The sequence below is a fragment of the Sinocyclocheilus rhinocerous genome, unplaced genomic scaffold, assembly GCF_001515625.1.
Source record: "Sinocyclocheilus rhinocerous isolate Xijiao unplaced genomic scaffold, SAMN03320098_v1.1 scaffold628, whole genome shotgun sequence".
Lineage (NCBI taxonomy): Eukaryota > Metazoa > Chordata > Actinopteri > Cypriniformes > Cyprinidae > Sinocyclocheilus > Sinocyclocheilus rhinocerous.
This window is the reverse complement of record NW_015650779.1, coordinates 663,909-676,979: the sequence shown is the minus strand read 5'-3', so window position 1 is coordinate 676,979 and position 13,071 is coordinate 663,909. Positions and strand designations below refer to the sequence as shown.

Genomic DNA, 13,071 nt, shown 5'->3' with positions numbered 1-13,071 from the left:
GGAGTGAGAGCTTCAAAGGGTTGAAGGGTGTAGGGGAACAAACAACTGTTTCTTGAAGTGCCCCTTCTGCGTCATCATCACGTGCCCACACGGAGGCGCCTTCATCATGCAAAGAATCTGCGCAAAGGATCATGGGAGCCCGAAGTGTCCATCAGTTGTACCCTTCGAAATCCTTCATTCTGAAGGGCCACTACTTTGGTTTGGAATGACCCTTCAATATGGCGGCCATGATTGTTTTCACTCCGAAGTGCCCTTCGGAGGGCGATATATCCCGTTTGGAACGCACTGTCTGAAGGAAAGTGGCCTGGAAGGGCCAAGTTTGCCCACCCCTGTCTTGGAGTCTCTTCTAATGAACTGATGACCTGAATCAGGTGTGTTTGATTAAGGAGACATGCAAAACGTGCAGTGTTGGGGTGCCTCCAGGACCAGGGTTGGGAACCACTGTGCTAGGATATCAGTTGACTGTGCTGATGACGGAAATTTACATCACGCAACTGTGAGTCGGTATGAAACATGAACATGGGAGGTAAAAAGAAGAAGATGTATTAATTAGTTCTCTTGTTTTAGGTAAACTGTGGCCATGTTGAACTAATTCATTCACATTATTTACTAATTTGTTCCCATGTGACACAATTCAACTCAATTAAAAAGAGTAAACAAAGTAGTGCAACATGGCCATGATTTACCTAAAACGAGGGAACAAATGAATACATCATGGAAATAAATTCTTAATCCATGGCCACGATTTCTATTTTTTTTCTCATGCCATCTTCAGGGCTCTGTAGTTTCTGGCCTTAAGGCCAGGTTATACTTAATTTTCCATGTTCCATCTAACATATGCTTGAGTGTGCTAACCTTTTTACAAGCATACTCTATTGATTGTGAATGTGGACTGACACATTGGGTGTACGCACACTACACAGAGGACCTTTTGTTTTTGAGTGCTCGAATTATCAGTGCTCAAGATGAAATTTACATCACACAGTCTGTCCGCGAGCCAGAGCAGAACAAGGCCAGTGTATGTTTGATTTAACTTAGTGCTCTCTTACCTTGATGTCCTTTTCCAGCTCTGCATTGCAGGGGCGGATCATGCAAATGCGAGTCTGCCGCTCCAGCTGGCATTGCTCATTGTCGTTGGTTACGCGAGAGGACACCCCCATGCCACAGGTTGCAGAGCATTCGCTCCAGTCAGTGGTCTGAACGATGCAGTTGTCCCTTGCGCTCTCAGGCTGGACATCCTGATCGGATAGTTCTCTATATGCTGAAAGAAGAGGAAGTGCATGTTAAATTCTTGCACTGATGATCACAACTAGGAAAGCATATTATTGCCATGCAGTGCGGGCTAGTAAAACGAGTTTAGTAAAATTTGGAAATTCACAGTGTACGGGACCATATTTCAGCATATGTGACCCCGGACCACAAAACCAGTCATAAGTAGAGCAGGTATATTTGTAGCAAAAGCCAACAATACATTGTATGGGTCAAAATGATCAATTTTTCTTTTATGCCAAAAGTCATTAAGATATAAAGTAAAGATCATGTTCCATGAAGATATTTTGTAAATTTCCTACCGCAAATATATCAAAAGCGTAACTTTTGATTAGTAATATGCATTGCTAAGAACTTCATTTGGACAACTTTAAATGCAATTTTCTCAATATTTTGATTTTTTTGCACCTTCAGATTCCAGATTTTCAAATAGTTGTATCTCAGCCAAATATTGTCCAATAATGTCAAACGAACCATACATCAATGGAAAGCTTATTTATTCAGCTTTCAGATGATGCATGAATCTCAATTTCCAAAAATGACCCTTCTGACTGGTTTTGTGGTTCAGGGACACATATTTAATTTATAGGTGGTCCCCTTCTCCCTTAGGCCCAACGAGTGCACTTTTAAGAGATTGGGAGATTTGAAAAAGGCCAGCTGTTTCAACTTAATGGAGCAAAATGAAAGAAAAGTTGACTTGCCGATTGACCTACCAGCCATTGCTGACTGGAAGGTGTCTTCCTGTGGGATCTGGTCGCACACCCACTCCTCGCAGCATTTGCCAGGGATCTGGACGCGTCTTGGGTAGGGACAGTCAGGAGAGGGCAGCCGTATGTTGCTGGCACAGGTCGGCACGCAGCCAATCTCCCCATTCATGCAGACACAGTGATGTTTGCAGCTGGGCTGAAACGTCTCACCACTGCGGTAAATCACACCGCCTAGGTCACACGTCTGACCCTCTTGAGCTGCAACACATGCAACAGCCATTAGACAACGTCCTAATACTAAAAGGCTCCTACTTGTGGACAAAAAGTGTAGTGCAATACATGCAAAACATTTGAATTCTCTCCTCTTTACATAACACTCAATTACTTTCCAAAACGCAACATTACACTCACCCATGCAGATGCCTGTCTCAGTGTCACTCAGCACACCATAGTCACAATACAGGTCCTTATGATGGTCACATGGCTCGAGGAAAGAGCAGGGCTCTCCTGCCTGTCGGGCACACACTTTACAGCAGCTACAGCCATCCAGCACTAGACTGGTGCCTACAGGACACAAAGGGCTCTCAGCCGGGCAGTCACAGGGCTGAGAGCAGTCCTGACACAGCGCCTGCATAGAACATGGCACAATGTTAGGGTTGCAACAGAAGCTTTCTCTCATAAATCTGTGGTAATGATAATTTTATTAACTCACAAAGATTATTCTGAAATATCTGGGACAAATTAATTGCTATGATCGGACAGTCCGTGTGCAATACTCTTTATGGCCACAAGGGGGAGATAATATGCATTACAGATGTAGATTTGTAATATGGAAAGTGATGTTTTGGAATTACACTAGTGTTACACATAAAGCATGTTTAAAATAATGATAAGTGTAGAAAAATATGAAAGATTCAAAAAAGTTCGCCTGCTACACTGAAAACAGTTGGTGTAGAATCAGTTTTCTCGCAGAAATTGTTAGTACATTTCACAAACAATTAGTATCAGTGAATTAGGCTACATGATAATGTGATGTTGAAAAACTTCAATAGTATTTTCTTGTAAAACGTACTCCAGCGATCTTTGTTTTATTTCCGTCTTCGGAAAATCATTTTTTACAGTGTACACTGAAAATAATAAAGTTACAAATAATGTTACTTTTACATTATATATAAATATTAGGTTTATATATTAAAAATATGTAGAATATATTCATTCAAATGGTAGACTAGAGTCTTGGCAGTCAAAGCAGATTGGATTGAGATCACTGTTCTCAGCATCACAAAATCACATGCAAACACAAACCGGTACAGTGACTTACATAATATTCACATTAAATGTTATCATGGCAAAGCTTTATTAGAATGCACTTAATTAAAGCTAATTAGAACAATTACCCAAACTTACACTTATGACTAACCAACTCACTCTGCAAACAGTAGCACACTAATTCTTTAATTACTATGTATGTTGTCATTTCAAATGGTAGTAAAATAATTCATCATTCATTTACATAATCAAATCAGCTAATTTATGTCATTTCTGCACAAGAGAGCTTCATTTATTTGAAATATATACAGTATCGTTGCTGTGTTCACTCACCGTATGTATAAGCAAGCAGAGAGCGATGCATGATCTGGTGAATACTGTTCCAGCCATTTCCTCCAAGAGTTCCCTGCAGAAGCGCACACTCCACTGGTTTGTTTTGGTTCTCTGGTGTGTGTGATCGCTGTCAGACTGCAGGATTGTAGTGGAGTGGAGAGCAGAGAGCCCCTCTTTAAATACTACCAGAATGGGGTGTAGCCCACCGGAGTCAAGCCATGCCACGCGACCCAGAGGGGTGAAAATATTTCAATTCCAGATGGTTTTCCATAATGTTTGAAAACGCAAGAGATGCTGTCGACCAGCCTTTCAATTAATCATACCACAAATTCCAGAGCGTGCACATGGGGAAACGTCTGGTTTCTGCACATGGTTTGACTGCTGTTTATCTGAATATTAATGTGGGCCAGTCTATGGATGGTTCAGGATGCTTTGGCAGATCATAGATTAGAATGTTTATCAGATACTGTTGGAATGCAACAATGTTTAGACGTCATACAAGTGATGTGTGAAACTATGCATGCACGCTTCATGTTTGGACTGGCATTGCATTTAACAGCAAAAACAGAACAGAGGTCATACATTTGACATACACATGCTGTTTTGTTACAAAATTATTTCCCACCACATGATGTCATGCTAGACAGGCCTGCAGGGCAGAGGATATGACACGGCCCGCAATTGAATGTTTGCTGAGACCAAATTACAAAGAGGACAGTGTGAAGTTGTGTTTAGTGGAAATCCAAAACAAGCTCATGAAATCCGTCTGTGTCAGGTGCAGAGAAAGCAACGTGGTAGAATGACAATGTTTCCCCCCCCCCCTCCTTGCAGCTATTTCCTGAAGCATGTCACTCTCCTGAGGTTTCGGATGTGAGACAAAATGTACTCAATAACAGTAAGCGGTTCGAGCTTGACTTTTACATTTTTGAAGAAAACATGAGTGGTGCTGCCACATTACTGTAGTTAGTTGTCAAGGCATTGCTATTTAGTTGCTAAAATCAATCTATCTATCTATCCATCCATCCATCTATCTATCTATTGTCCATACAATGAAAGTAGGACAGAATTGACTGTCATTATATGGGCAAAAAACACTGGGGCATTTTTTAAAAACAGCTGGAACATCCTTTAAATTATGAAGTAAATGATGACAGGATTTTAATTTTTGGATGCACTAATCCTAGATGTATTAAAGTTTATTGGCACATTCAGTAGTTATTTAGCTAGCATTAGCATTGCCGTTCTTTGTGTACTTTAAGTACCGATACCACAATGGTGGATCACCATAATCCTTTTTTATGTAAATTACATTGATAGTAAAGTTTTCACAATAACGATGTATTAAAATGGAAACGTTTCCCTTTTGTGTTTTTGAAAAGTTTTGCATGCAATGTTGAAGACAAATGATCCCATTTCTCACTGATTCACGAAAACAACTAAAATGCTGTATCATGCATGCCGGGCCAGTAGTTGGCGATGTCACTTTGTAAAGAAACACATGCTCATGACATCACCATTTTCGCAAATTTGCATTTTTGTAGTTTACAAGGATAAACTTGCACCCCGTCTCAAATATTTGTTTTCAGACTCCCAAATCACTGTTGTTGTGTAAATGAATGAATGGCCAAAATTCGTAATGAGTGCAAGGTTTCTCACCAACGTTTAGTGAAACACGGCGGATCGCATCATATCAACATGGCGAAGTACACTGAGGAAGCGACAATTTTTATATTATTTTAACTATTATGAGTGAAGTCCCATGTGAATCTTCACAAAACACTATTTATTTATTTATTACTGTCTACAACTTTTTAAATGAGCACCAAACTACTGAATGCACCTCTAATACTTAGAATTGTTCAAAAGCTAGATAAACAAATTTACCACAAAACAACCTCAGAACATGTCTCTCTGTTTGACAGTGTGTTAAAGCTTTTCAACAATGTTTGCTTTGCAGGCTCCTATAATAAGTGTTGCACGTGCGGCCCACTGGATATCTGCTGCAAACAGAGCTTTATCGTGCTGTGGCGTGCTACGAGCTCTCTTGTTTTCATGGGAATTTTATTTCTCAGGGTTGGGGAACTTGAGGTGCAGGAATGTAACAGCAGGCAGTGCGCCGTGGTCTCTCTCCTCTCCTCCAGAGTGGCGGGTTGGGGATTGTGCTTTGGCAACGGGATACGCCGGTATGGCCATGAAACATGTACATAAGTTCAAAACAGAGCCGTAACTAAGGAGGGCCGTAAATATCCTCAAGCTGTGAGACTGTGGAGTTGCCATGACTCTGTTGCTGCGGGACACGCTCCTAACTGGACTCGCTCTCTCAGTCTGTCGCGTCTGCATCTGGTGTGTTCAGTCTTCTGCCAGCTTCAGACGCTATACTTTAAGTGTCACCAAAATGTTGAGTGAGGATCTGTTGCTATGAGCCCAGTGATTATGAAACCCTTCCATAGACTGATGAGTGATATTTTATATTAGATCAGCAAACTTTAAGAGCTATATATACACATACACACACACGTTGTATAAAATTAAGATAAGCCTGTGCCATGTCAAATCCAACCCGATCTCATGAAAGTGCGTATAAATAGTACGCCAAATAAAAACGAAAACTCGTGGTATTGATACGCAAAAACGGACTTTGGCGTGTATATGCTACGCGATGGGTAGGTTTAGCGTTGCGGGGTAGATGCGTCTCATATGTACGCGAAAACCGCGTATTATATGCACGCCAAACACATGCGTATCATATGCACGCCAAAGTCCATTTTTGCGTATCAATACCACGAGTTTTCGTTTTTATTTGGCGTACTATTTATACGCATTTTCATGAGACCGGGCTCGTCAAATCTTACAATCTTATTCTATTCTTCATGGTGACAGTGTTTATATGGACCCTAATAATCCATTTGTAATCGGACTAGTAACCCAGTCTGAATAAAGAAATCACATCCCAGGTAACAAATTTAGGTTGTAAAAACGTTGTGGGAATACTGTTTTGAAATGTTTCAAAAATGTTGAAATTTCCATTTTTTTAGTCGTGATTAGAATGTTATTAAAATACTCAGTACATATCAAACGATCTGTAATAACAGACAAAGCAATAGTGACCACGTAATCAAAACAGTTTCTCACACTTGTGTGCTACTGTCGGATTCAAAATAGTCGGCAGAGCATCATCTTTTAGTTTTAATCTTTCGGAAAATCCTGCATCGAATTGTGCCTTGTTTGTAAACAAATCCGTGATAAAATGAAGTAAATATAGGAACAAGTTCTTACTGACACGGTCTGGATCTTCATTAAAAATACAGTTCATTCACTCTTTCCTAACATTGGGATCAGAAGGAAGGCACTGCACAGCCTTGTGTTGTCTTCTGAGCCATCTTTATTGTTTGGTTTCTGCGTAGATCTGCATTTGCCTCTTGTTATTACACTACAGGCGCAAATCGGTGGGCGGGGCTAAACAGGCAGTGATGTAGAAGCAGGTGTTGATCTTCTGCAGAGGCGTGTTTAGCCGCAATATTACATCATAGAGTGGCACATTCCACAAGCTGTCGTTTGGCAGATTGGCTTCAATTTAAGCTCTTTTTAGACTAACGTGAAAGTTTTGAGTTTCGAAACTTACAGGACGTTTTTATAGTTCAATGATTATATTAGATATGTCAAAAGATCAGGGGAATTTTGGTTTCTCAGTTCATGACCCCTTTAAAGGTTACAAAAAGGTTTTTTTTTTAGAACATTCTGCTAACTTTATTTTCACCCAAATATAATGGTATTTGAATGTTAATTTTTAATATTGTAAGAATGTTAAAATGTATAGTTTCTCATTGAAATTTTAAAAGTTTATTTTGAATATTGTAAGAATGTTAAAATGTCTAGTTTCTCAGTGAGATTTTAAAAGTTTATTTTTAATATTGTAAGTATGTTAAAATGTCTAGTTTCTCATTGTGATCATATGGACATTCCGACAATGCTGATCTCAGAACGTTTTCTCAACATTATGAATATCAAATATTAATGACGTTATAAAAATATTCCATAAACATTACTTTTAGAAAACTGTGTCCGAACATTTATATAACTTTTAACAACATTAACTTGGATGTAACCACGTCAGTCGGAATAAATTTCGAAATTTTATTCGGATTGTTGGGGTGGTTTAAGCGTTTTCTAATCTGTTCAACAGGAAATGTAAACACTTTATCACATTGACAACTGAAACTGGTCAGTGGTGCAGTTCACATGTGCAATGACGTAGACTTGGTGTAATGACATACAGTATGACACATGGAACGAGATGTTCTGGTTGAGTCATAATTGTCATAAATGACTGTCATGTCATTCTAATACTCTCCTTCCACTAATCGTCTGTGAAATGGTGCAGCATAAATGTCATCCCACCACTCCTTGCTTCGAACTCTCATCCACAGATGCCTTTTTTGGGTGCGGAAAGCACAATTTTTACTGTTTGATAAATATAAGAAGCAAGGCACAAAGCTTCACGTGCTCGACATCTCCAGATTAGAACCCTTGAATACATTAATATATAAAGTCTGCTTTATAAAACAAAGAAAAGGAGCAGGATGATGCTAGCATGCATGTCTTAAACCAGCAGCATGTCAAAAAATAAATCTGATTGGAAACTTGTGACACATAAATGCACACATCAACCCCATGACTTTGTTTAGCGTTCATGTAAACACTATGTTCGGATTCATCAATCGTAATGATTTCATTGTGACAGAAACAATAGGTGTCCATGTAAACGTAGCTAGTTATCTTAGCAGGCTAGGCTTTATTAGATTAGTGTGTTTATCTGGAAGATGTGTGGAGTTCTGGCATTGACTATTAGAGAGATTCTCTCCTGATGAAAACCGCCTAACATCAGCGTCTGATCTTATCCTTGTTGCGTGTAGATATTTTTCTGACTTTTTTGGTTTGCGTGCTCATTAATGAACAAACGCAAACAGTTGCTGCCTGAAAAACAAAACACCAAGTGTGTAGTGGTCAAACATGTTGTATGCAGGTTAAATACCTTTTGCCATCTGCTTGTCTCAATGGTTATGTAAGACAGAGTGGCGTGTTTTCACAATATGAGCGAGTTTGCTGCCAGCCTTTGGTACTCCAAATCCCAAATTAATGACACCATTTAATGGGGACATAAAATGACTCCTCTTGGTTTCTGCGGCACTGCATTTGTGACACAATTGCTATTGCATGTTGCATTTCACCTCACAGACACTTGGATGTTCTTAGAAGTTTTAAGTAGCCTGTTATCAATTTCTGCCTTGTGTGAGTGACTGAAGGAACATATTTTCAAGATTAGTTATACAACTCAAAAAAATGACATTGTTACTGTATGCTTACTATTGTGCATGATCTGATTAAAATCAGATCAGTGGCTTTCAGTGCCGTGTTGTGACTTATGTTTTTAGGCGAATATTACCTACAAAACTATGCTTTGTCTTTGGACTTTAGGTGAAGAAAAGTATTGAGCACTTTGAGTCCAAAGCTGGCACAAACAGTTTTTTTAAATAATAAGGCTAATGTCTAAATCTGATTGGCTGACAAATACAGGTTTTCCAAGAGCCTGGTGTGTGTGAGTTTTCAAACAAAAATTGCAGTGTATTTACAACTAAACACTGGATTTAAAAAAAGTTGTGAAGTTTACGACTTGTAAACTTTAAGACATTCAAGTGTTTTGTTCGAGGAATTTAAATTTAATAGTTCACTTCTCCTCATATGGGAAAAGTACTATTTTCCAAGGTTGGCCTACCCTTTGGATTCCTGAGTGAGTTCATTTTATTAGTTGTGGTTCCTCTCACATCTATAATTGAAGTTCAGGTGAAGTAAGGGAACGTCTTTGGCATTTGCATGCAGGTAAACATGAAAGTACTGATAGTCTGTTATAGCTGATATTGTAGTGACATTTACCCACCTTTAAACATGATGTTGAACAAAAAGGACTAACAATAAATATTGTGTAACTAATGACCATAGAACCACAGGAAATGACAACACTAATTAGCTTATGTCACCACACAGGAACACACACAGTCCCAATGCCATTCACTAAGGACTACTGTGACATCAAAGGCAGCAGACATGGAAAAATCTTAATATTAATCCATTTCAGGTTTAATTGAGTCCTCCAGGGGGAAAAATCATTGGTAAAACATTGACTCTAATGAATGGTTTCAGTGATTAAGCTGCTGTGGAGGTGAACTCCAAAACCTCTCTGATTGGATTAACTATGAGGTGAATCATCCGGGAATCACACAAAAAGAAACATTCCACTACATTTCCTGTCAGGAGGATGTAACATCCTTCACCAGAGACATGTTAACTTCGTCATCCTGAATCACATGCATCTGTCCAGTGGTCTATCGGAAGCATCTTGGCTCCCTTTGGTGTGCAGAGAGAAGGATATGAGGATGGGTCCTGACCTCTCTGTGCGGCTCTCCATTACATGAGGTGTTTGCTCTTATTCAAGTTGAAGTCTTGGTTCCTTCCTGTATCCTCAGCAGGTAACCTTCACAGCACTGCTATCATTTTACAAAGACAGAGAGGATTTCTAATTCTATGTGTGAATGGGATAGTTTACAGTTACAGGAAATTATGTATGCGTTTTTAGAGCCCTAAACATGCTTTATGGACGTTTATGAATGCAAGCTTGATTTTGTTGACTACAGTTTATAAAGCACCATAAGTGCACATTGCATACTCACCACCAAGCTTATGGCAGGTGTTTCTGTAAACTGTCAAATAATGCATTTGTAAAGATTTATTAACCTGTGAATGACAGTAAGGGCCTGATTTACTAAACAGGGCAAATTAGCGTGAGAGCACAATTCCAAAACAGCACCGATGGCCGTGGAAATTTCTGCAGGTGATTTACTGACAATGCGTAAATTAAAGAACACAGACGCAACATCTCATTTACATATTGACCAACGCAATATACCAAGCACAGCACAAATTAGCGTAGTTGCAAATAAGCAGAGCCGATGCTCATCAGGTGCGGGTGATCTACTAACGACACAGGCGTAAAATAGTTTAAGACATGCTTTTTGGGGGCGTTAAATAATGGCGCAAATACCAGTAATTTGATGAGCACAAATGCTAGTAAATCGCGTTGCGTGATTCATTTTAATATTCTCCTCCCATAAATGTTGCATCTGAAAGGGAAACTCCTACAAATTCATATTCAATAAGGTCAGGTGCAAAAATAACTGTCCACGCTTTTTCAGTGCCAATTCTTCTCTGCGCTTCTTTAGTAAATCCTGACAGTACTATTTTAATGCCAAAAGGCGGTTTGCGCTGGCGCACGCTTTTTAGTGAATCTGGCCCTTAATAGTTTGAGGCTTTGCAATTGTAAAATTAGCATTTATATTAATCTCTTTAACACTAGCAGACAGAATGGCAGAACATTTGTCTAACAGTTTAAAGATAAAGAGGTTTTTTACACTGAGGTTCCCCAAGGCTCACCTTTAGGTCCATTTGCATTTTCAAAATGGTGGGGTGAAACTTCTCACTCTGAGACTGAATCCATCCTCCACACTTCAATATCTTATTAATGGGGAGTACAATGTTTTTGAGAAATGCTCTCCTGCACAGTTGGCCAGAAAAAAAAAACAATTCACACTATCGCCTAGCAGAGCATCAAGAGGAAATTGCATGCCAATGTAGGGCAAACATGCAAACTCCACACACCCTTTTGTTGTGGGGCAACAGTGCTTCACAATGAACATGCTCAACAAATTAAAAAGAAGCACACTGTATTTTTTTTTTTTTACTTCCACCAGATGAATCACTTTGTATTACAATCTTGATCAGAGCCATTAGTTTATTTTCCGGTGGTTATGTGCAATGGGACAGGAGGGTAAACATCATGTCTGTAAAGATCTCTGATTCAGCATCAGTGCACTTACCCTGTATTCAGTTCATAGCTCCCACTTCAAAGAGGCCAAGAATGGGCAAAGCTTTGGGTGTATTTTCATGCTTATGTCAAATGTACTTTCATTAGGCGGCTCTCGTTTTGGTTAATCTCCTCTTCTGACTGAATGCAGAGGTAAGCACCTGTTCTCATGAGTATTTCATACTTCACACCTGCCTTTGCTTACTCTCCATCTGATTTCTGTCTTGCTGTAGGTAGGGGATTTCTGACAGCAGTTTTTGTTGGTTAAGCAAGATAAGAGGTTTGATGGAGACACCAACATTTTTCAGTAAACTAAAATAAAAATTAGTCCTGAAAGAAAAGCAAGACAATGCAACTATTTGATTCAGGATAACATGGATTTAGAGCTGTGGTGAATGGACCGCTAACACATAAATGGGACTAAAGTACAAAACTATCCCCCCAAAAAAGTAGTGCAAGTTTTGCACAGAGATAGAGGGAACAGTCCAGGCAGTCAGTTTAGTGCAGAAAGGCTAACTGGTGTTCTTCTGAGAGACATGATGGTGGATTTCAGCAGTAATGATAAGGTAAAATAAGTCCCAGGTGTGTTCTGTTTTCACTTTATTATGAGCCTGAGCCTAGGCAGTGATGACTTCTCTGTCATAATTTTTTACTTGATCTATAAAGGCCGTGGCACACCAACCTGGCAGTAGTTCATTGGCCTACATTGGGCCATCATTGAGCATATGCCAGCCTAGTTTTTGCATTGTGTACTGCATAGACATCGTTGTTAGTTCTTCGATGTTGGTTTGGTGTGTCAAGGCCTTAAGCCAAAGGCACATTAAAGAGCTACAGCAGATCCATTAGTTGCTCTGAACTTTAGCATACTTTTGAAAACAAAGAAACACAGATTTGTGACATTGTAAATCAGGTTGTTTCCCAAAACCCAATGAAAGAAATCCAACAATTTGCTCTTTTATTGCTCACATTCTTTTAAACAGGAGGCCATCCAACTTTTTAAATGTTCTTTTTTTGCAGCTCCAAAACTTTTATGTAAGACATTGTCAATGAGAACCATGTACAAATCCAATATTCCACCTAATGACGCTGGTTTTTCACGTCATTGGGTGTTTCGGTAGGCCACAATAAATTGCATCAACATCTGCCTGAAATGGTCAGGCACAATTCAGTCAAAGCTAATTTAATAGCAGAGAGTATGTTTAACATCTAAAACAACACAAGTGTAATTTCCCAACATACATAAAGAGCCCATTTATTCTGTGACTAAAAACTGCTGTCAGTTCTTTCTCTTAAAGAAGAAAGTAAAACACTTATAGGCTCCATTTAAAAAGTAAGCAAAGGATGAACTTTTTTTGAGAATGCCTTATTTCACTCCCAACTCATCTGGCTTTCTTTCTTCTGTGGAACACAAAAGAAGAGATTCTGAGCAATGTACTGGTCGTTTTTTTCCATGCAATCACAATGGGTGTGGACTGAAGCTTCAAAAAGGATGCAAAAGCACCCTAAAGTATCTTGGAGGTATTATTAAAGTGGTCCATCCAACTTGTGTGCCATATGCAAATAGATCATTTTCTGTGA

General features: G+C 39.2%; 1 protein-coding gene across 2 annotated transcripts in view; it reads right to left on the bottom strand.

Moving 5' to 3' along the window:
- Nucleotides 1-3,712, bottom strand: part of LOC107712605 (connective tissue growth factor-like) — an 11,088-nt gene extending 7,376 nt beyond the window's left edge. The window contains exons 1-4 of one of the 2 annotated variants that reach the window (XM_016517927.1): nt 3,579-3,712; nt 2,388-2,604; nt 1,971-2,234; nt 1,050-1,261 (exon numbers count right to left, since the gene is read on the bottom strand). In XM_016517927.1, coding sequence (XP_016373413.1) covers nt 1,050-1,261; nt 1,971-2,234; nt 2,388-2,604; nt 3,579-3,635 — 750 coding nt within the window. In that variant the 5' untranslated portion in view covers nt 3,636-3,712. The remainder of the gene's footprint in view (nt 1-1,049; nt 1,262-1,970; nt 2,235-2,387; nt 2,605-3,578) is intronic. The other variant, XM_016517928.1, reaches the window with a different exon arrangement.
- Nucleotides 3,713-13,071: the final 9,359 nt, after the last annotated feature.